We start from the raw sequence: 24138 nt of genomic DNA on the forward strand, positions 1-24138 counted from the left end.
CACACACACACACACACACACACACACACACACACACACACACACACACACACACACACACACACCTCTATCCCAAGATGGAGGGTGGGGCGTCCACGCTCTTGCTTCCCAGACTGATTACAGATTGTTGACTTGACTGAAGGGTGGAAGTCAAAACTCTCCAGCACCCCGCCCCAAATTCACAAAGGTGACACGTCCCATTTTCTGCAGCTACAGTCACGATTGTGATGTGAGAGGAAAGAAGTGACCAAACTCCAAGAGGATTTAAGCCACCACATTTCAACCGCCGGACTCCATTCACCTTCCTGCAACTAAAATAAATGGCACCACTGTAAAATCACCAATGTGCTAAACTGTGTCTGGACTTCAGAGAGCCGAGTTAAAAACTGCAGCACCTTCAACAAGACAAGAACGAACCACTTACTGCTTATATCAAGATCATCAGTTGCAACTTTTAAAACTCCAAAAATGTTAATTTCATTGGAACCCTATGGATTCAAGTTATTTTATTGAAAAGGTTCCAGAGTTGCTACAGTTTTTAAATATTGTAATGAATCATATCAGTTGATAGATAATTAGTGTTTAGTTTTTTTGTTTTAAATATCTGGAATCCTGGCGCGACCTCTCTCTTTTTTTATCCACAGTTTTCAATCCACTCCGTTGCTTTTTATTTTTAAGCAGCTATGATGGCAAACCGGAAACTGCTGCTGCGCACGTTACTCAGCAGGTTGTTGCTAGGCAACCGAAGAGTGAGTCGATGGTACCAACGTAGCTTAGCTAGCCATGAGAGGTTGAGCAGCTGGTCTTTCCTCTGCCTACATCCCCCAGAATGCTGTGTGGTTCTGGATTGGAGTTCAGTGAAATCATTGAAAATTCTGTCAGCTGTGTTATTTATTGATTTTGATCACCTGTCTATAATGTTATTGACTTATTCTTTTAATGAACAAACATTAAAAGAGTGGTGCCTCTTCCCCACTTGTTGCTACTAATATTTTGAAACCATGTTTTTTTTGTACTCAAAGTTTCTATTTTTACAATCTTCCATGCCAACTGTAAAGTGTGTAATGAACAAATCAAACAGCAAATTATAAATAATTATTTCACTTTCTACACTGCATATTTGCTGAACTACATAAAAAGAATAAAATAATCTGATTGACACCTTTTTCCTTGATCCTAGTGTCACATTTATGTCATTCAAAGAAAAAAAAAAAAGCACAAATATGGTCTAAACCAATAATAAACACGTGGACATGAACACCTAAGAGGTTTTCATAGAGGTTTGAAGCCTCGACTAACATGAAGGTTTCACAGTTTCCACAAAAAGTACAAAAAAAACTCGCATAAATTATCTACTTGTAGAAAAGCTGCAATTATTCCTGCTTCTTCCACATTGATTGTTACTGTTATAATCATGTTATCTGGAATTCATTAATCATTACTTTGAGTATAAAACAAAGCCTTACTAAAGTTAAGACTAAAAACATTTTTACTGTTGTGCTATTCATAGAGCAGTAAATAACATACTCAAAGTGGTTGCTAGCCTGCAGCTAAATGCTTAACAAATATGCTGCTAGTTTAACAACAGTTGTGTTTTTTTAAACAGTATTGTCACTCTACTACTCTATGCTCCACAGACCAAGAGAAAACTAATCATTCTGATAACTCCAGTAACTACTGACATTTTAGTAAAAGGACTACAAACCAGAAAATAAAAAGTTTTGTGGTTATATAACCGTCTTTTTTAATTACACTGAATAATGTAGTCTATAAAAATGTTCTGCTTACTTTATCACAAAAAAAAAACTGAATTAAAAATAAAAAAAACGTTCCTTTTTCACTGTGAACAACACCATTAAAACCAGAAGACAATGAAGCAGTTATCAGGCACAACAAGTGAAATGAAAAACCGTGAAAAACACAGTAGGGTTAAGGTTAATGTGCCTTATAAATGCTGTGCAAAAATCACATATATTATGGAAACTAGGAGGCTCATCCTGTGCAGCAATTTGCTCTGCAGAGGCAAACTATCAATGGCTAAATAAAGCAGGGTAGGCTTTATTCCAGAGTCTAATCCATTTTTCCTGGGAGACATTTAAATCCATCATGCTGTTTGTCCATATTCAGCGCCCTCTGATACAAAGCTGGCAAGTAAAACATTAAAACTTAAAAAGGGGCTTCAGTTAGAGCCTTTGAAAGCACTGTACTTGAAGCAATCACGCAGCGATGGAAAGAAAGAGAATGACAGGAGCACAAATCTCCAAAAACAACACAAAAAAAAAATAACTTTCAGGTTTAGCATGAAGACTGCATTAAACCCGTTTACAGGTGAGCTGCTCATACTGCAGTGCTCGCTTCACTGGGTTTATATCCATCTAGCGCGCAGAACACGGTGTGGGTGTTCAGGTACATGAGGTTATCCAGCCACTGACATAACATTTAAGCTGCCTCCATCCTCTGTTTACAAATCCCAACGTATTGCCATGCACGATTTATATTAACAATGCTCCTGATGCAGGTGATCCACCGTGCCATGCATAACTTCAGCGGCAAAAAAAGTCCCAGATAAAGCCAGCAGTACTGAGTGCTATAGCCCGTGTTACGCAATATCAACACACAAAGCTGAGGAATGCGACTCACGTCAGCGCATAAAAAAACAGCCATCAGCTGCCGATGGATCCCCTGCCAGCCGCTCTAACGCGATATTAGGGCACTGATTCGTTGTCCTCCACTGCCCTGTGCTGCTCGTAAACACACAGCCATAACACGAAACTTATGTGCGACATATGCAGGAGAGCCAGCACCGATGTCACCAATTAATCACACACAGCAGTCCATGACTCATGATACCTCTGGTGGATAAGAAAACTTCCCAAACCAAACAAAACAAAACACATCCAGAGCCGAGCTGGACTTGACGTTTAGCGAAAGGCTACACTGGACAAAAACAAAACCGAGGGAGTGGCACGGCTTGCAACGATCGCTGCATAAAGCGGATTAGCAAGCTAACCGCATCCAGCTAACACTTATTTGATAAAGCGATCTGCATCCATTATTTACATCTCCAATTAGCTCCTTAGTCCGTGTCCCTGCATGTTTAGATTAACTACGATTCACGTTGACATTAAAAAAAAACAAAACATTTTTTATACAATCAACTGATCACCACACAAACCGAAATTGAGAAATATGAAATATGTCGAAGAGAAACAATATATAAGTTGTGACAGTAACTTTCTGTTAGCAGGCGAATAGCAGTAAATCTGACTGGCTAGCCCGGATGCTAATAGGCGTTGAAAACAAGCCTCCGAAAAAAAAAAAAAAAACAACTGTTGTAAAAACTAAAACCATCAACCGTTATTAGTAAAAAAAAGATTAGACTCACCAAGTAAATGGGGAAATCCACATGAGTTGAGTTATTATGTGAACAATTCAGTCACCCTGCTCGCAGCAGCCCGGGGTGGCTAAAAATCACAGACAGCCAATGCAGTTCAGAGAAATCAAAGTGGGAATTTCGCTAGTTGTAAAGATAGCAATGCTAATTCGCTAACCAAACCGCATAACTGCCCTACCCAAACACATAACAGTCTAGCTGGCTTCAAGTCTTCCCTATTTCTCCACATTAACGATATTAGTGTCTGTCGCCTATGCTGCTGCCAAGGGCGGCAGGAATAACAACAATTTAAAGCAACGCAAGGCTAGCTAAGCTGGGAGATGGCTAACGACAGCCAAGCATTAACTGTCATTGGGAGCTGGCTGGCCAAACCCGCTAGCTGCTAACGTCAGGCAGCAGCCAGCAAAGTTTCTCTAAAAATGGCGGCGAAGAGAGAATCTCCTCCCTTCCACTGAAAAGGAAAGCGACTGATTCTTAAAAAACAGAGTCGAAGCAAAGAATTTAACCTGGTCGTGAGCGGATCGCGTTGCACTTTATGCGGGGACTGACTGCAGAGCTCTCCCTGGTCTCCCAGTTAAGGCGATGCTGTGACATCCAGCAGAGGCAAACTGAGGTGTGCGGAGGGAGAGCCATACACATAATGACTTGTCAACACGATATTGGGTCCGGGGGCATTTATGATTGCAGAGGATGAATGAGTGTCTTTCTTGTGTGTTTGGTTTTATGCACTTCCAGCCCCTCATGAGACCCTAACCTGATTAACCGTTTCAGTCTTAATCTGGCGTCTATTAATAGCCAATCGTCAACACCAATATTATATCATATCTTCTTCAGATCATATGTCTGTTTCCAAGCATCAGACTGTAAAAGGTAAACAGTAATAATGTATAAACTATAGCCTCATATGATTAAAATATGACTACTTCATTCAAGAATTGATAATAATATCCGTATTATGATGACGTGTGGTAAGATAGCTTGTGTGATGCTGCAAAATGTAAACAGCAGCTTAACCTCTGTCAGCTGAAATATATTGAATTTATTTTTATTTTTTTTTTACCCTTTTGTACATCTAGAATGACGTTTTTAATGATACGGACTCATTTTGTCCAATCAGTAAAGAGTTTGTGGCATAATTTAATATTTTTCAGACACATCACTGATTCATAAAAAAAACATTAATTAACAACTTTGTGTTCGCTAAGCTACATTCCACAGCAGGGCGACATACATAGCTGTAATCTACGCCAAGAAAAGATAAAGAGGCGACGGAAACGTGCCTGGCAGCAGAGAGGTTAAAGATGGACATTCCACAACAGGCTGCAGGCGGGCGGACCAATCAGCTTCCAGAAGAGGCTTAGCGGGGCTTCGATTGGTTGTCTGGCATCCCTGTTGTCATGATGATGGGAATCAGGGTCTGCCTGTGTGGTCTGTATCCAGGCGAGGAAGTCTACGGATGCAAAAGGATGATAATGGTTCAGCTGCAGAGGCACCAATCCCCGAGACCTCTCTGGATGTGACGTTTAGAGACTTTTAGCACCGGTTAAGAGGAATAGATCACTTTATACAGCCCCGATTTGTGAAACATGTGATATTATATATATGGTTATATATACAAAGACTGATATTAAATCATTCGGTGTAAAATAAATATTTTAATTTTCTATTTATAAAACTGAAACTGCCAGTAGATTTATTTTTATAAATATGGTGTCAAAAATATTTATGTAATTGGATAGAAAAGGCAATAGGTAAACATTTTAGGAATGATTACAAAAAACCTAACAAACAGAAAAACATAGTAACTGCAAACTTTTTCTTACTACACAAACAACTCATAGCTGATTATAGTGCCTAAATGAATATTACCACAACAAACCAGTACTCCTTGAAAATGATCTTATTTTTTAATTCTTAAATAGTCTTAATAGTTGCTTAAAAATTCAACCTATATTTTCTTCTAAGCAGTTACTATTACATAGCACTACATTTTTGTTGATCCTAAGTACAATATGAGGACCAAACACTTGATTAGCCTGCAAAGACTTACTTTTGAATAATAAAAAAAACTCAGTTTATAATTTAAAAAGTGAAACTCGTATCTAGAGATATTTAATAAATTGGAATATTATTGAAATGTTTATTTCAGTAACATTTTCTAAGTGAAACCCATTAATTACGTCGTTTTCAACCCTTATTGCTGTGAAATAGATTAAAACACATTAACTATCAGAATATAAAACCAGACAAATGGAAACATTTTAATACAAAAATATGCGCTTAGTGAAAAGTGCTTTTAATAGTTTGAATATTTTACAAAGATTTATTGTGCAGAATGTATTAAGCTTACAACCTTCTTGCCACATTTCTCTGAAACACCGAATAATAAAGAACTGACGCTTTTACTTTTGTCATAACACCTTTCTAAAATGATCATTGGAAGATCGACTCAGAAGGACTCGATTTCAATTAGTTTTATTGATGAAGAAAATTCAGTTTAGCTGCTTTCTATATTTGCACCACACTAAACCCGTCACGGAACCACAAGCACAACAGACACCGATGAAAACAGCTTTCTCAAAGGTTCACAGAAGTAAAAAACACACGAGTCAATGATGGAAGTCCCACAAATTCAGTTCCAGTACAACATAGTTGAAATTACATGCTACTAGCCTTTAAAAGGGGAGTGAGAATTTGACATGGCAACTAAGGAGGACTTAAGCACTGATGTCACTAAAATGAAAACACACACAGACTAAGGTAACTTAGAATTAAACAAGGAAGTCTCAAAAAGCAATAATAAACCAGCAAAACCTTAAAAATGATTAACTTTTCTGGTCAATAACCTGAGTTTTGAATTTCTTTGATTTGCCAATCATCTTATTTTGTCATAAGAAGCATAAAGAAAATATGCCAGTGTCTGTCTTTCTACAGAAGTAGTTGCTTTGATACCAACGGAGAGTGAAGGAATCCCAAGATTATCCCAACTTCAGCTGCAGGGTTTCTCAACCGTAGTCCTAAAGGCATTTTTAGGGGTTTCCCTTCTGCTGCACAACTAATTTAAATAAATAAGTGATTAACAGGCTACCCAGCACACGATGAGATGGAGGAAATAATGCAATGATTTAAATCAGAGGTGGTGAGGCAGACACGTATCTAAAACATGATTAACTGTGGAACTTAACGACCAGAGTAGAGAAAAAGCATTAAACCTTTTCTGTTACCTCTGACTTTCATAAAACCAAGAATAATAAAAAAAGAACAAAAACAATGTACTGAAACTAGCAGATAATAATTTTGTATTTAATGAAAAGGAAAAACAAACTTCATTATTTAGTAGCTGACCAGCTGATTATTGATCACTGCCAATCAAGAATTATTTTTTTTCCAATATCTGTTTGTCTGATTGGTGTTTTTCTACAAATTTACTGTGACAAATCAGGTATATTTTACCTTTAACAAAAAGAAAGAGAAAACATAAAATATCCCAATTAAGCCTTAATTCTAAACAGGCAATGCTGATTAAAATAAATTCATCATGAACTGAACAGATTGCTAAAGAGGTATATAAAAGAACAATAAATATATGGAAATATTTGGCAATGCTACTAGATAAAAAAAATCCCTCCTTTAATTACATCTGATTAATAAATGGCCTCATAATCAAGCTAGTTACTTTATCACATCTTTCTGGGATTAAAACTCCCAACAACTAAATTCACCAATTGCATTGCTCAAAAAATGTTTTTTTTGCAAATCTCTACATAGAAAAAAAAACAAAAACAAAAAAAAAACTGTGCAGATTCTTTTCACCAAGTTCCAAAAAGTTTGAAATATTATATACATGAGATTAAAAAAAACAAGTGAAACAAACAAAAGATTTTTGCTGCTGTTTTTGTTACTGCCTTGTGTTGTTTTTCTTATAGCACAAAGGTTTCATATTAGCATCAAGCTGGAGAAAGCTGCCAAAGAAGCATCTAGTGTTTCCTGGTAGGCAGGGAACACACACACACCGTCTCCATTTGATTCTTTCTAGGTGCAGCATTTGTGTTTTGGACTCGCAATGAAGCCCAAACAAGAATCAGCCCTTTATTCTCCTGCTGTAGGTCTGCCTACGCCCCTCAACTCTGCTGTAGAAGCTCTTCAGTTCAAGCCAATGCCTTCAGAGGCAGGCGGTGGGTATAATATTCGTTACTGCTGTTTCTAATCAAACAAGTGATTGTGGACAGTTCCCCTCTCTGATTTTATTCTTGAATCCTGCAACCCACAGACCAAACCACTCCGTTTTACCGCTTTTGCCTTTCTCTTACAACCTATCAGAGACTCTCAAGTCTCTCTCTCTCTCTCTCAACAGGGGAAGCTCTGTGATCCTAACACATACATACACGCAAACACTTCCTCACAAGGGGGAAACAGCTCATCAACACCACTCTGCTCTTTATTTGCTTGTATTCCTGAAGAAGTGGTTCTTTGCGTTCTCATTATCGTTTCCTTTCCTCACTTATCTCCTCCTCCTCTTCCTCTTCTTCCTCCTCTGCTTTGAGTGCGTCTTCTCTCCTGAGTGACAAGCAGATTTCATCAGCTAGGTTCCTATGGTTTCATCCCGATCCCGGTTCAGCCCACTTTAGCCCAGCTGAGGAAAGACGGGATGTCCCTCACGGGGACGTTGCGGGTCAAAGCCTTGACGCGCAGGTTGCGATCATCCGTAAGGAGGACCACCTCTCTCTGGAGCCTCACCGTTCCATCTGTTTAGAAGAAAGAAAGTTATGTCACAAGGCTGGTTTCACTCATGAAATGTGTTTTCAAGAGAGTCGGTAGTCCATACTTCTCTGGGGAGGCATGAAATCTTTTGCTTTGTCTTTGCAGTAGTGGAGACAGCAGGACAAAATCACATCATCATTGTTACCCTGAAAACAAACACAAAAAAACATACAGCAGATAAAAAAAACTGCGCTATTAATAGACCTGTCAACACAACAAATTTCGCTGGACAATAATTGTCCCAGATGTTACGGCAATAAATGATAATGTTGTTGTTTTGAGACCATTTTTAAGTAATATATTGCAAGAACACATTCTTAAAAATCCATAAACTTTTAATTCTAATGAACATTTAACACTGGAACTGGAACACATTTTAAATATCCATAATAAATCAACAGAATAACCAATAAAATGAATTATGAAGTCTCTGTAAACAAAACTGTCCGTCAAAAAAAGGGGCAGTTGAGAAAAAAGCACCAGACTGAAAACTTTTGTCATCTAGTGTTTTGGCAGGAAGAGAGAGAAAATAGAAAAACTACAAAATCAATCAATCGAGTTTGTTTTAATTTAATTTACTGCTCATTGTGACAGATCTAGTTATTACCAACTAAAACAAACACCTGTTACATTTAGTATCAGTTTCATACAGAGCCTTGGAAAGTATTTGTACCCCTCAAAACCTGATCATATCCCCTCATATTACAATCATGTATTTGAATGTATTCTGTTTGACAGAACAACAGAGATTAGTGAATCATTTTCAGAATAAAACCATCTCAGAACTTCATCTATTAGTCTTTTGAGGTACATTTCTATCAACTTTGCACATTTTTCTTTGCAAAACCACTGGCATCAGCTCAATAAGCTGCTTAGAGTTTGCCTGCGAACATCGATTTTCAAATCTGGCAACAGATTTTTCTGTTGGATTAATGTCAGGACTTTGACTGAGCCATTCTGACACAACTGTAGCTCTGGTGTAGTTCTAGTGTCGCCCTTTTGTTTGCTCACAACTTTCTCCAACAAACCTCTGATGTCTCCACAGAACAGTTGTATTTATACAGATTACTCACTGCTCAGCTGGTTGCACTTCATTTTAAAAAACCTGCATAGTTGTCAAACATGTGAATATGTCTGCAGACAGATGACTCCCACCTGTTGTCCAGAGGTGTCCTCACTGCGGAAGGCGATGGACTCCAGCTGATTTCCTCGGCTGGTCAGGGCTCTGAGGCATGGCTCCCTGGCTTCAAAGCCTTTTTCTAAGAAAGCCACTGCAGAGCGGGCCTGTTCCTGCACGGCCCGCACGTGGGCCACGCCGACGTTGTAGTTGCCTCGGCTGCCACTGCTCCGCCCTCCCATCCCCACTGAGCCGCCAAAAGGCTCCTGGCCTTTAGCCAAACCATCCAACTCTGTAATCACTGGAAGAGAGAGCACAAATAATAAAGTATGTATGAAATTAAAAAAAGGTCATGTTTGCAATATTTGTCATTTTAAACTTTCAAGTTAATTTGTTGATTTTATTATCCGTTTGTGTGTTTCTCTTACCGATGAGAGGCACAACGATTATGTACGTTCCACACTGGAGGAGATTCTTCAGTCCGTCCAAGTGATCAATGAAGCAATTGGTGTCCGGCACCAAAAACAAGGGTCTGACTTCCAGTTCCAACTGACCACCAGTTTGCAGTACCGCCTAAAACACACACACATACGCACAGAGAAAAGGCATAAAGTTGAATTCTGAACTCTTCAGTTCAAACCTGCTCGATTCCCTCAAATCGTTTCATACCTGGATTTTGTCTCTGCGCTTCTGCTGCTGTGCCAGCTTGTTAGCGAGGGCGTGCCGCCGCGCCTTTAGCTCCTTGATGTCATTCTCACTTTCTCCTGCCTCCTCCAAACCCTCCTCTTCTTCCGACCCAGAAAGAGATGACTCGGCCTCAAGTATGACGTCATCAGACTGCCAGCCAGACGAAGATGACAATAACATCAGCTTTTTGTTGTGAGATTCTGTTTGTTCCTTCTATAGATACATATATGCAAAGTCACCTCTTTCTCTGTTAATGAATCCTGCCTGCTCCTTGTATCTTCTGAGTGGTTAGGTGAGGAAGACATTGCCACAGACACGTATTTGCCTCCCTTGAAGGCTAACAGAGGTTCTTCTTGTCCACACAGAGCCTCCAGGAAGTACTTCAGAACCGTCACTCTTTTACAATCTGCTGCTATAGCCTGAGAAAGCAGGATGAAGGTTAATATGTGCCTCAAGGCACAATGTGGATAGTTGGGGCCGTGTGCCAAATGTTGAAAATAAAAGCATGTAGTCCGCAGTGTGCTGGTGTAACAACCCACTCACCATGTCGGTGTGTTTGTCCGTGTAACATGGCTCCTGTGGCGCTGCCAGCAGAGGTACAAAGCCAGCAAGCAGTTTGTCCTCCTTCAACTGAAGCACAGTCAGTTCCTCGTCTCCCTCGCCTTCATCAGTATCCACTTTGTACAGCAGCATCTCCTCGTGGTCCACACGTGCCAGTGCATTGCACAAGTCAGCAAGGCACTGCCAAACGTCGGGACTGCACCTTGATCACCAGATTATGACAAGAATCGGTGAGATCACATAAAATCAATAAAACGCGGCAAAGTTTGTGGTTTCATTTTCTACCAAAATCTTTCAGTAAACATTTGATTCAAAAAGCGGTCAAAGATCTGTAATTGATTCTGATAACAGAGTAATGACATTGCTATTGAGTCTGAAAGGAGCATAAATAAGTTAACATGAAGTTTCAAGACTAGAATCTAAATGTCAGGTCCACAAATGATTTCCACCGTCTTTAAATGGAAGGGAAAACAAAACTTTTACTCACTCCAGACTGCATGGTGGTGGGTTCCACTCTTCTGGATGTCCTAACATCCAGTCTGACCACACTTTGATGCTGGGCAGCAGTTCTCTCAGGTCCAGTGGGAAAGCAGAGACTCTGACCATTCCCTGCAGCTCTTCAGTTTTCCCCTCCTCTTCTCCATCTGTCATGCGTACTGCTTCTGAAAGAGAGCAACACTGAGCTTATTTTTCTTTTATTACCGAGTAATACATAACCAAACATAAATGAAATCAAACACGCTGATAATTTTATCAATCACCAGCTGTGTTTTCTTCATGAATGTGAGCAAATATTTGTTGATATTCTGCTGTTGAAAAAAATTCTCTTTGCAATTGCGGCATTTCCATTAAACCAAAATCACGCATGGATATGCTTGTTCACACGATAAATCATTAAAAATCATGGCAGTGACAGATATTATCAGTTACATGACATATTCATAGTTCAGCCATCAGAGGAGACGGCGGTGTCTTATTCAGGCGTCGGAGCGACAAACGCCTCGGACTTGGCAGCGGATATGTATGCAACGTTTTGGGGAAACCAAAATATATTTGGATATATAAATAAACATATATCCAAATATGTTGCACCGGGTACCTTGTGCAATATTTACAAGGTTCCAGGTGGGAGAGGAACACAGCATAAGAATACAATCCTGCAATAAACACTGCAAATTCCAACTGCTCCAAAAACCAACAGCATGATTGACATTTTCTTTTCTATTTGAATCTTTTCTCCAAGAATCCCTTGTATCAGAGCATAAATAAATGTTTTTTTTTTTATTGTATATGGGCAGAAGCAGCAGAGCTGTACAACTCATTTTTTATGCATTTTATTTTAGTCATCATAACATCACAAAATAATGCGATTAAATAGTTAATTTTGCCCATTTGTAGTCAAGGACATGCACAACAAATAAGTGAGAAAAATGGAGCTACAGGGTAATAGACCAAGAGTTTTACCTGCAGGAGTTTCCTTGAGAAGCTCCGTGCATCGCTGCACCAGCAAAGCAAACATGTCCAGGCCTAAAGCTGTGCTTTGTTCTAATAAAACAGACCGGACATCTCCTTCTTCACCTGGCAGAGAAAAGGTACTTCATTTATTATTTGTGTGTAATCAGGACATGCATGTTTATTTTTTAACTTGAATTAAACACTATAAATAAAATGCTCAATTATATATATAAAAAAAGAGGAAATTAAAGCAGCCAAGTTAAGATTTTCAGTGCCTTCCTACTTTAAATTTCATCAGGAGAGCTTTAGTATTCTCAAATTTCCATAGCACATATTACACCAAATATTCAGATTGAACGTATTGCGGTGGCATGACGATCCATTTAAAATGTCATTTTAACTATAATCATCTGTATTTGTTACCTCTGCTGTGGGCATTGTATATGGCAAACATGTTGATGGTGATGATCTGCAGCAGGTTTGTAAATCCGAGCAGTGAAGGGCCGTGCTGAAGAAGAGTCTTAAACTCCTGCAGAACACGGCTCGCCACTCCGGGGAAGGACTCCATACTGTGCAGCCGCAACACAGAGAAACACACACCCGTCAAACTTATCCGGCACCAAATCAAAATGAAAATACAATTCTCAAATAATAATTTAGCTTATTTTAAATTCTACACATTAAATTCAGGAAAAAGCTGGAAAATATGAGCCACCACTCACCCCACTTTAGTGAAGAGCTTTCCGTGTGCGTGCAGGAAACTCAAAATGAATCTCTTATTCAGCTGGAGAAAAAAGAAGATCAAAAGTAAGCAACAAAAATGCTCCAGGAAAAGACTTATAAGGACTTATAGTAAGAAAAATCTGAGAGCTGTATGAAGATGAAAACAGAAAATAATTTTAGAGGAAAACCTCAATCAGGAAATATTTTCTAACTACAAACCATGTATTGCAGCTAGATGGCTTTTACCTCAGTAGCACTAAGACTGCCCAGCTCTCCATCCTGCTCCGAGTCTCTGCTGGACTCGCTGCCCCCCCTCTGTGAGGACGGGGTTGTGGTCTGGCCACTGGGACGGATCCAAATCTCCTCACGTGCGCCGTCGTCCCATTTCCTTCTTCCTTTCACTGCTGGACCCTGGGAGCCTCCTTCCTGCTCCTGCCTCCTTCGCTCAAACTGTTCAGCCTGTTAGAATACATCACAAACTTTCTCTGATTCAACTGCGGATTTAAACCGCAAAGTGTTGACTTTATCTCTTCAAAACGGTCGATGACTTTCTCAGACATGCCAAGTATTTTGACAAGGTGCAACACTTGACGTCCTAGGAGGCGGCTTTTTTTTAAAAGCGTTTCCGAGTTGAGCTGTGAAAGGTTTTTCATTTGCCTTACCTTCCGCTTAACTTCCTCAAAGAGGCTCATTAGGCTCTCCTTTGCCGTCAGGATGGGATTGGAGGCTGCCAAGCTGCGCATGTAATAATACACAGCATCCAGCTTCCGCTTCTGCAGGTGAGAGAGATTTTAAAATTATAAAGTGAGTAGATAATTACTTTCAACTCTTTTTATACACTAAAGGCTAGATGTAATTAAAGAAATTACTGATGGATTATATCCACATAGTGTGACTGTAAACCATCACACACCAACAGCTGGACAGAAAGCAATGCAATCTTTTCTGTCATCATTAACATAAAAAATATACTTGAATTCTGGACTTTTAGGACAAGACGTCCACCTTGTCAGATTCTCAGTTTGTTCATAACCAACAACTGTTGGCTCTGGATTCTACAGAATGGAAAAGTGCCATTTCACTTTTTTGAACTCTGGACAAATTTGATCAGCTCAATTTCAAAACCTTGAAAGTGTCTGGATTATCCTAACAGGAATCTCACATGAATCTTTAGTGGTTCTGTGTGTTGTGTAATATTTTTGTTTTCTTGTCGATCTTTTCTGTAATTAGCAGGGGAAAGCTGTAATCTAGTGCAGTACATGAAAATAAATGAAATAAAAATGACTGTCATAAGCATTCATGGCAACTTAACGTCTGATTAAATATTTAATATAACAATCTTGACATCACTTACTGTATAAAGTGCCAACAAAGCCAGCTGGTTGTAGGGGCGTCCATTTTTAGGCGCAATCTGCTGGGCTTTCAGGTACCAGCTGAGAGGAAAGAAATATGAAAACATTAGAGCAACAATGTTTGCAGAACATTATAACTTTAAACAGGTGCTGTAATTTGCAATTAGGATATTGCACATCACAATATTCTAAAAAGGATGGTTCAAAATATTTTTCCTGGACTAAAACGTTATACGACTTTAACACTAAAATTGAATGCCTCTATGAAAATACATATTTATTGAACTATTTATGATTGATTAAATCTTTAAGTTTAGGATTTGTAAAACAAAATTAAGCTTAAGGATAGCATAAGGATTTCTGCCAGTGGAGTAAAAGTGAATTTAAGATATTCTTGATGACTTACTTTTTATGTCAGAAATAAACTCCAGACCATTTTTAAATTAACTAAATAAAAATGTATTTATAAAACCCCCCAAAAAATTTTCATCATGAATTGAGTTTTTTTTTAATAAGGATTTATAGAAACCCTCCTGAAATAACTGCCTACCTGCGAGCCTTGCCATAGTTGGCAGAGTTAGTGGCCTGTTCCCGGTACCGTGCAATATCGCCCTGACAAATCATGCATCGCTGAGCACTGATGAGTGCATACTTTACCTAAAAGTTAAAAAACAAAGAGAAAAAGTAAGTATGAAACCAAACAGATACATTTAGAAAATAGTCTGATTGTAAGTGAGTTGCTTCCTGTATAGGCACAGACAGCAGTATAATTAATAACAGGTTTTACACACAAAGCAGGAATTACATACCGTTTTGCGTAACGGACGGGTCCTGATAGCCATGCCATCCATGTAGTCTTCTAATGTGAACTGGTACACTGCCTGCAGCTTCTGAAGCAGCGCGTCAAAGAAAAGTGCTCCCTGTGAAATAAAGAAAATTAAAACGGTGATATTTTCCATATAGGATTCATTCATACATGTTTCAACAGATCACCTTCCTAAACAAACAACTGTTACGGTTGTTGACAGATGGACGGTTTGATGGACACGATTTTTCAAGAAGCTCTTTAAGAGTAAAGTGTAAAAATATGTTTTATCTTCCTAGTCATGGCAACTAAATGTCTAATTCTGAACAGCATGTTTAGTTCTACATCCTGAGAACAGTTTTGACAATGAATACTTGGGTCCATGTGTTGTTAAACTGACCAGCATGTTTTAGACGATTCCCTTAAGAAAAGGGGGGGAAAAAGCAGATTTGCCTGCTGTGTGAACATATTAAACTCAAAATAAAAAACTTTTTTTCATGATTAGATGGACACCCAAAGCATGAACACACTACATGTGTGCTGTAAAAGCTTATCACCAACATCTAATGTAGTGGTTTTCAACTTCTGAGGACTCATTGTCCACCAAGGTTAATGTCAATAAATTACTGTATGTAAATTAAAATTGTACTCAGAAATTGAACTTTTGGTTTTGATTAGCTGTAAATCACAATCATTATAATTAATAACACTTTACACCCCAATGATGCGTGAGACTGCAAAGTGGATTCTTGACCTGCTCTTTTCCAAAGTGTGTTACCTCATCTAGAAGCGTGAGCAGCATGTTCCTGATGTCATGCGTGTTGTCACAGCCGGGGTCTTTGAGCAGCTGCCGGAAGCGTTCGATCACCTGGTAGAACACGTTCTTCCACAGAGCCTGATCCACATTCTGAGAGTCGGAGAACTCGATGTCCGTCAGAATGATCCGCTCATACAGCCCCAAAAGGTCGGCTCTTCAAGAAACAACAACAAACAAACAAAGATTTCCAATATTATTATTATTTTAGTAAGTCCAGACGAACTAAACAACCAACTCAACCCTAAAGCATTAAATCCATATCCCCCCCGCAGCAACCAAAACGCTCACCTGAGCTGGGACATGCGATCCAAGCCATCTACACTCACTCTGTCCCTGGAGATCAAGTTACTGAGCTGAAGTTCATGAGCATCTGCAGCCTTCAGCATTCGGCCCAGCTCCTCTTCAAACGTCAACCCGCCTGCTACGCCTGGCTGGCTATACCCTGCTCCCCTGAAACTCCCGCTGAATGGACTTGTGCCCGGACTCGGGTACATACCGTTAGAGTGAGTCATTTGGTACGGCCCCATGTTATACGGGTAAGGATAGCGCTGGCCGGTGGTGGAGTTTGGGCTGTTGGTGGCTATGGGGTAGCAGTAAGGGTTGTCAGAGTTTTGGAATTTGTAGTATGCCATGGCAGCGGCCTGCTGGGACTGGAGGTGATCCCCTTGCGCCACCGGAGGGCTGCCGGCAAGCTCGTCATCCGTGTCCAGAAAGTGAAGCTGCCCGTATCCCGTCCCACTCTGAAGATACAGTGGCTGTTTAAGTGCTGCGTGTTTGGATGACTGGGTGTTGGCGAGAGCAGGTTTCTGGTCAGGGTTGTTGGGGTCCCAGAGGCGTCTCACCCCTCCTCCTCTGCCTCCTCTGGTCCTGCCAGCTGCTCCTCCCCGGGTTCCGGCAGAAAAAAGCCTCTGCCCCACCTCGGGTGAGTTGGAGATGTCTGTGCGGGCTGGCAGCACCAAGATACCCCGGCCCCTCCCACGAGGGACTGGGGTGTCCTTTGCGACAGGTGACTGATTATCTAAAGAAACCCGAAGGATTCCTCGCCCTCCACTTTTGTTTGACGCCTTCCACTCCTCCCCTCGTTTTACTGCACTAATTTCTTCCTTCCCCACACTTTTTCTCCTCCTTCTCCTCCTATCGGCTTCCTCTCTGTCACACACCTCATTCCCATCCTGTGATTCTGTTGAAGAGTGTCTCCTTGGCCCCTCACATTTATCCCCCAACTCCTTGTTGTTTTGCCCAGGGAGGCGTGGCCACTTGACGCCCTCCATGCCCACGTGTCGCCTGGGGCCGTCTTGGCTGGTTACGCTGCTCGCTGAACTGCTGCTGTAAGTTCTGTTTCGGGAGTGTCGAATGTTTGATTTGGAATATCGCTTGGAGTTTGGTGTAGTGGCATTTAAATTAGATCTGTGTCTATCACGCTCTTCTACAACCTTGTCCCGGTGGCTCCCTGTTTTAGCAGCTTTTTCAGTGTCTTTAAAGTTGCTGTTGTTGTCCTTTATTTTATGATTTTCTCTGGGATTATCGTTTCGTTTGCTGGGGTGTGGCTCTCCTGGTTTTTCAGATTTTCTCCTGTCAGTATTAGGAGCTCTCTTGTCATTTTCCTTCTCAGGCTTCCGCTGATTGTTCTTTCTACTTTGGTTTGCTTCCTCTTCTCGTTTGGATTCCAGATACGTCTCATTTTCTTCTTTTTTCTCCTTCTCTCCTCCTCTTCTCCGGCGGTTACCCTTCTCCTTTCTATCCGTCTTTTCTTCCTGGCATCTGGTTTCTCCACCTTGAGCGCTTCTTTCTTTTTCTCTACTTGGACCCCAAACCTCCCCTTTCTCTTTTATGTTGAGTCTTTCTACTTTGCTCATAATTTTCTCCACTGTTTGGTCCACAGTCTGTCTTCCTTGCTCTGTAGGTTCTTCATTAGAGTCAGAGAATTTGACCTTATCTTTCCCTCCATGCTTGGGTATTGATTTTTTACTATTCCCTTCGCCTGCACTCAACAGAGACTCTGGCTCCAGGGTTAGCCCTTGTTTCTTGGGGGAATGTTTATCCAGCTCTCTTCCAACACCGCAGTCCTTTCCCTGCACGTTCCTGCGGCTCCCTGGTTGATAGAATGCTCTGTCAGGCTTGCGGACTTTCTTTGCAGGTTTAGGAGCTCCTGAAGCATCTTGTTCTTTGTCATTTTCACTGTTTGCATCGGTTTTACCCAGAGACTGGGTGCCTTGTTTACAGCTCAGGCTGTTACTACCGTCGCCTCTCATTCTGTCTTCATCCTTGTTTTTGGTACCTGAGAGGTCTGGGCACCCTTGCCTATGTAAAACGTCTTCGGAGACTCTGTTTTTCCCACTCATCGATGACTGATCACTCTGTTGTGCTTTGGCGTCTAGAGAATCCCTCTGACCAGGTTCTCCTTCCTCGCTGTCCTGATGACGGCGTCCGTGTCCAGCCGCTGGCTGGTAACGCTGCAGATCAGGTCGTTTCGCTTCACGCTGCTTATGCTGCTTGTGTTTTTTGTGTTCCTGTTGCTCCTCTGCAGAAGGTAGGAAGATAAGGTAAACATCAGTCATCAAGACAAAAAAAAAATGCTGAATGTGAGAATTAAAGAGCAGCATCAGCTAAAGACACATTAATGAAATGTATGTTACTTAATACATAATTACTAGTATTACTTTATTTATTGCAATAAGTTATGCCTTGACATAACATCTACCTGCCCTGAGAAATGCAGCACTATCTAACATTGTATGTGTAAACTATTTCAAAATATCTTAAAATCCAATGCCTATTAGTTATTTTCACACAATATATATATATATATACATATATACATTGATTGACACCATGATACTGTAAGACCCACAATAAAATAATTATTGGCCCATTTCTACTATTTCCCTGCTTTTATTGCTTTATTTAGGAGCGATCTGTGATTTCTTCTGATATATATATGGGGCAAGCAGTTAGAGAATCAAAATGAAGTAGAATATAATATTTACCAGAGTTTGACAACATAATCTTAGTAAATCTAAATCTACAAGTGCAAATAACAAGCAAGACCTGTATTTTAAAAATGAAACAACTGTCATGTCATTGTTAATAACCAATGAAGTAACAGTAAACATATGAAAATACACAGATTTGACATCTAACACTACAAACTGCTACGTAAAAACGTAAAAAAAAAAACCTGATAACTGACATTACCATCGGCGACCCTTAGTAAAGAGTTTTAAAATAACAAACATTTGTTATCTTCTGCGATAAGGTAGMTATAATTGTTAGGTAACGTCCCCTAGTAGCATACCGTTAATGAACGTTTACTTTACAAACTTTCCGTTTAAATAACACATGATTTATGCAAACACACAAACCTCAAATGTTTAAATATACAAATTTTTAAAAGACAGAAAGAATAGAAAGCATATTCAAACATATATTTAGCAATGAAATATTCGGCCTGGTTTGTAGCGCAGCTTCCAAAAAAAGTAACGCACAGATAAGCCCAGAGCTGTGCGGCTAACAACATTAGCTACACACAAACTTAGCAGCACCGCGGGCCACTTCCTGCTAACTTAGACAGTCACCTACTGTTTTACTAGAGTTTACTGAGTCTTTAACCAGCGCTGGCACTCCTAGAAAGATGCTCACTGTCTCTTACCGTTCAAACGATCGGTCATTTGCACTGAAGTTGTAGCTTCTGCGCGAAGTTCCGCTGCTGAGATTCGTACTCTATCCAGTTCGTTCGCCATCTTCGCTATCAAACAAACATAACAAGTACGGTGGCTCGAACGGGTCAAATGTTCAAGAGGAGGGAATTTTGTATTCTAAACAGATGGGTAATATAGTGCGTTTCCAGTCTACGAAACCCCCCAGGGGACATGGGAATGTTTTTTTTCTTTTGGGTTCTCTCGCAACACGTTTGCGTTTGCGGTATTCAGTTATGCTGCGTGAATTGATGAGTACGTTATTGCGAGAAAACGCAAAACATTTTGCGAGGGAACGCAAAAGGTTTTGCGACGAAATGCAAAAGAAAAATAATTTCCCATGTTCCCTGGAGGGCTCTGTACCAGTCGAACCATAAAGACCATATTTAAATTAATCTAATAACATAAATGACCAAAAACAGAAACGGGGGTTTACAAGAAATATGAAAAGAAGCAAGACACAAGTCATAAAACAACTCATACCAACCATACATAAAACAAGTCAGTAGATGTTTATTTTATTTCAAATTTATTTAAGTAGGACATTAAACAACATTACATTTAAAAGAAAGAAGACATTGTCCTGCCTACATGGCCTCAGACCTGTTCCCTGGTTAGTCTTTTAGAAGTCAACATTGAAAATGAAATGAAACACATAAAACTAACAGTAGAATAAGACTTGTAGTATTATATATCTATATATAAAATGCATTTTGTAAACAGTAAAATGTAACAAATGATATAAATAACATACCCAACCTCAATGACAATATAACTTTTTCTGAAATCAATTGATTCACTACATATTTTTAGCTGCCGGCAGTACCCCAAAACTTATACAATCACAGATGTAGAAAGACAATAATTCCAACAATAAAAGACTAAAAAGAACTGTTTGTAACACAAACAGTTCTTTTGTGTTGCAAACACAAAAGAACTGTAACGTGTTACTGAGTAACATGTGTTACTTACTGAGTAACTTGTGTTACTCAGTAAGAAAATTAAGATCTTAAACCTTCATTTTTGTCTCAGCAATAGTTTCAGAACCACCACTTCAATATTGAGCAACATTAGTTTGATAATATGGTGAGACCAGTGGTTCAGTTTTTTCATATCATTTATTTATTGTTTTTAACTCATGATTAATATTTCAAGAAATATAAGCATAGATAGTTAAAAAAAATAGAATTACATAATTATTACGTAGGTCTTGACCTACATATGTGAAGCCTGGGGGAAGGGGTCTGGCCTCCACATTACATAAACACACTKACTGAAAGTGTTAATAAACTGTACAATGTGAAGACTTTRTACTGTATTCCACACCATGTCCACTAGATGTCAGGATTGATTACATGGTGTGATATTTTCCCAATCTGATTTTTTCCTGTACCCTGAAGATCAGCCCAGCAACAAACTTTCTCCCCTCTACTCTCAGGGTTTCTACCACACTTTCCCTGTCTTGTTTTATTCTCATCACTTTGATTTAAACATACCTGCAATACAGAAGCTCTGCATCTGTTTGAGAGACTATATTCTAATGTTCTACCCAGTAAGTAGAATTTATACTGGAATCAACTCTGTGGCTGATGCTCTCTTTATTTCTCCAGCTTTATTTCCCTAGCAACACCACATTAGAGGAGTCAGACTCTCCCATCCCGTCCTTACTTTAGTCTGCCACACCGAATGTTTCATTCTTCTTAAATGTTACTCCATCATGATTAGTTCACAGTATTTGGCTCACTTATTTTGTGTGGTAATCAAATAATCCTGATGCTATAATAGTCCCTCTTGGTTAAAAACACAATTGCCCTACACAACAACTGATTCAGTTATCACATGTAAACTTTTATTCAAGGAATATTTCAAGATTTTGCAATTCCATTAAAACCTGCAGAATATATAACTCTGTTGTTCTGTTAATTTAATATAAATCCAAATTAGTTGGACCTAGAGGAAGATGACCAGTCCAAGAAAGAAGTTAGGACCAGAGAAAACGTGTCAAACACTTTTATTTTCAAAAAAAGATATACTAGTTTTAAAAATAAAGCAATGTCATAAACATTCAGACTGCTACCACTTTTAAATTCATTAATGTCTAAAGAAGCCAATGAACCCTTCAGCCATCATTTTTAATCATTATAAATTGAAATATTTTCTATTAGGTACTTTATATAACAGGAATATTTTACATGTTCTGGTTTCAATGTGACCCCATTCCTAAAATATCATATTAACAGAATAAATATACGACCTTAGCAAAGACATCTCAATGGACATTTAATGTGTGGGTGAAAATTAAAACACTAAACAGAAAAATAAATATTGGCTTTACCTCAAAATCTTGCTGGAAGTTGGACCCACAATCAATTCTCCAGCAATATTGCCAGGAACAAGGAACATTTTTAGTGCCGTATTGCCTCTTATTCCTGCTTTTCCACGGAAATAATCATCTGCTTTACTGCAAATACCCACCAAATTCATATGTGACCATATTGAACATTTCAAAGAAACAGCCTGTGTGTGACCTGCTTCAATGTTTTTGAAATGGAGTTAATGAAGTATGGCAGAAGAACATTTCAGTTTCAACCTCTTCTCAGACCGACCTATAGTTTCAGTCATAAATCCAGAAACGAATCTGGATTTATGGTAAATGAAGATGCCAAGACAGTTTAGCCACTGCAGGGGAGATAGTAACTGCTTATAACCTCACTTCAAAACCTCTGAGCTATTTCTTTAAAAGGTTTATTTTAAGTGCACAGGATGTACTTTGGCTCAGTATTAATATTCAGGTACTGTAAGTCACTCGGATTTAAGCCACACAAAGGATAGCTAACAGAAATTATGATTAAAATAATACACTCAGGATTCTTACAATGTTTAATCAGTGATATTATTACCACACTTCCTTACCATTTTTTGTTTTACTGCTCATTATAAATGAATTATTCCTGCATATAACAAGAAGTCACATTGTGTGTGAATGCATAACTGTTCCGATACTGCAAGCAGTGGGTCCTGATGAAGCGCTGGCACGCCAGGGGTTGTAGAATGTTTCGTGTCTGCAGTGGAGAGATTTGAAAAGGAGGGGGATACAAGAGGGGGGTGCCGGAAGTAGTGGGCGTGTGTCTCCCTCTGTGTGTGTGTGTGTATGAGAGAGAGAGAGAGAGTGTGTGTGTGTGTGTGTGGGGGGGGGCGGGGGGTGCGTGTTGGGTGTGTGTGTGTGTGTGTGTGTGTGGAGAGTAGGAATTGTCAGCGCTGCACCACAGTGCAGGTGGAGCAATGCAGGATGACAAGAGCCACAGAAGGACAGAGACGAGGAGGCAGGGAGCCGGTGGGGGGAGAGAGGTGAGAAGACATGATGCGGGAGGAGAAGGATGAGGAGTAGGAGGAGGGGAGACCATGAATACAGATGAGAAAAGCGGGGGGGGGAGAAGAAGAAGAAGAAGAAGAAGAAGAAGGGAGTTTGTTCAGGGTGGGGGGATCTCCAGTCCAATCATGTCTCCATTTCTCCTGCCCCCCCATCTCACTTCACTCTTTTCTGTCCCTCTCTCTCCTTGTCTCCCCCCATGTGGGACACCGGCAGGTGGGAGGAGATAACTTTTCAGAGATGACTGGAGCAGAGGAGGAAGGAGAAGGACAGATGGGGGGAATACAGCCAGTGGGAGTAAAGGCTGGAGCTGAATGAAAATGCTGCTACTGAGTTACAATTAAAAGTGTAAAAAAAATGGCAGAGAGGTGAGAGGACTGCTATTGATTCAGTGTCTCATGTTTTGTGAAAGACAGAACAGGAAGAAAAACTAAAGAGCAAGACAGGCAGAGGCCAGAGGCTGGTGTGACGCATAAACTCTGGCACAAGACGGTTGGAGTATATCCATGTCAAGTGGGTTTTAATGTATAATTCACAGAAAAAGATGGAGAGGGAGCAACAGTGGAGGAATGAATCTAGAGACAATATGACATGGACCACATGGAGTGATGAGTCAATAGTGCGGCGCAACAGAAAACAGAGAATTTTAAACAAAGATCCGAGGCAGAATGTAATAGACATTGGAGAAGTTTAAGTTTCAGAGGCTGAATCAAATGATTTATTTTATCCAAAGTTTCAAAGGGATCACTCTGATTTTACCACACATTAGCTTATTCTTTCTACTCCTAAACGTAACACTGTATTAAATAAATGACATACATTAAACAAACTGTATAGGTCAGGTTTTTTTGTAGGTTTGCCGTAAATTTCTGCTAGTTATTCAGAACAGGGTTTTTTTGTAGCATGCTGTGTTATGGTGCTGCTATTGGGAAACAGTAACTCAGAAACACAAAAACAGAGCAGCATATAAAAAAGTACTTCTTTATATTTTGTCACAGCCAAAAACTTTGCAGTATTTAATTGAGATAAAAAACATGTGTACTTGTATCCTCTTTTGCTGTTCTTTTACCTGAAACATCTTGATTGAATGAAATAATTTTACATCTAAATCTGCCAGGTGATTGAATAGTTTTGGGCTTTTCTGAGCAGCACCCATTGTTCTCCACCCAGTTTGAAACGGGTTTTCTTCTGTTGCCCAGTAAATTACCTCACTTTTCTTGCCATGCCAGCTGAAGACAGTTTTTCCCAAACCACTATGCTGCCACCACCATGTTTAGAGTAGGAACATTAGAAGTGTGGTTTCATTTCACCAGAGCTCCATCTGCCAAATGACTTCTGAAAAACCGAACAAGAACATGTTTTTAGTTTTTCCTTCAACAATGGCTTCCTGAAGAATATAAA

General features: G+C 39.7%; 2 protein-coding genes across 4 annotated transcripts in view; both read right to left on the reverse strand.

Moving 5' to 3' along the window:
- Positions 1-4080, reverse strand: part of taok1b (TAO kinase 1b) — a 20458-nt gene extending 16378 nt beyond the window's left edge. The window contains exons 1-2 of one of the 2 annotated variants that reach the window (XM_008427379.2): positions 3901-4080; positions 3386-3464 (exon numbers count right to left, since the gene is read on the reverse strand). The gene's annotated coding sequence lies outside the window, so the exon portion shown is untranslated. The remainder of the gene's footprint in view (positions 1-3385; positions 3465-3900) is intronic. The other variant, XM_008427380.2, reaches the window with a different exon arrangement.
- Positions 4081-5853: 1773 nt separating this feature from the next.
- Positions 5854-19531, reverse strand: smg6 (SMG6 nonsense mediated mRNA decay factor). Of its 2 annotated transcripts, none has more exons than XM_008427376.2 (19): positions 19322-19531; positions 15961-18193; positions 15634-15826; positions 14860-14970; positions 14601-14707; positions 14053-14131; positions 13361-13471; positions 12945-13157; positions 12698-12759; positions 12399-12544; positions 11985-12098; positions 11008-11179; positions 10503-10722; positions 10199-10378; positions 9942-10109; positions 9701-9845; positions 9311-9573; positions 8220-8301; positions 5854-8139 (listed from the first exon to the last, which is right to left on the reverse strand). In XM_008427376.2, the coding sequence occupies exons 1-19, from the start codon at positions 19410-19412 to the stop codon at positions 8009-8011; spliced, it is 4821 nt and encodes a 1606-aa protein (XP_008425598.1). In that variant the 5' UTR covers positions 19413-19531; the 3' UTR covers positions 5854-8008. The 2 variants fall into 2 exon arrangements, with proteins under 2 accessions (XP_008425598.1, XP_008425597.1); XM_008427375.2 differs by having other exon boundaries at positions 11008-11182; positions 19322-19530.
- Between the last annotated feature and the right edge of the window lie 4607 nt (positions 19532-24138).

Source organism: Poecilia reticulata, linkage group LG14, assembly GCF_000633615.1.
Source record: "Poecilia reticulata strain Guanapo linkage group LG14, Guppy_female_1.0+MT, whole genome shotgun sequence".
NCBI lineage: Eukaryota > Metazoa > Chordata > Actinopteri > Cyprinodontiformes > Poeciliidae > Poecilia > Poecilia reticulata.

Coding starts and splice junctions, on each gene's coding strand:
- smg6 (XM_008427375.2), bottom strand. CDS start 19,412: ATGGCGAACGAACTGGATAGAGTACGAATCTCAGCAGCGGAACTTCGC. Junction 14,132..14,600: donor AACTATGGCAAGGCTCGCAG/GTAGGCAGTTAT, acceptor CTTTCCTCTCAG/CTGGTACCTGAAAGCCCAGC. Junction 9,846..9,941: donor AGCGCAGAGACAAAATCCAG/GTATGAAACGAT, acceptor TGTGTGTTTTAG/GCGGTACTGCAAACTGGTGG.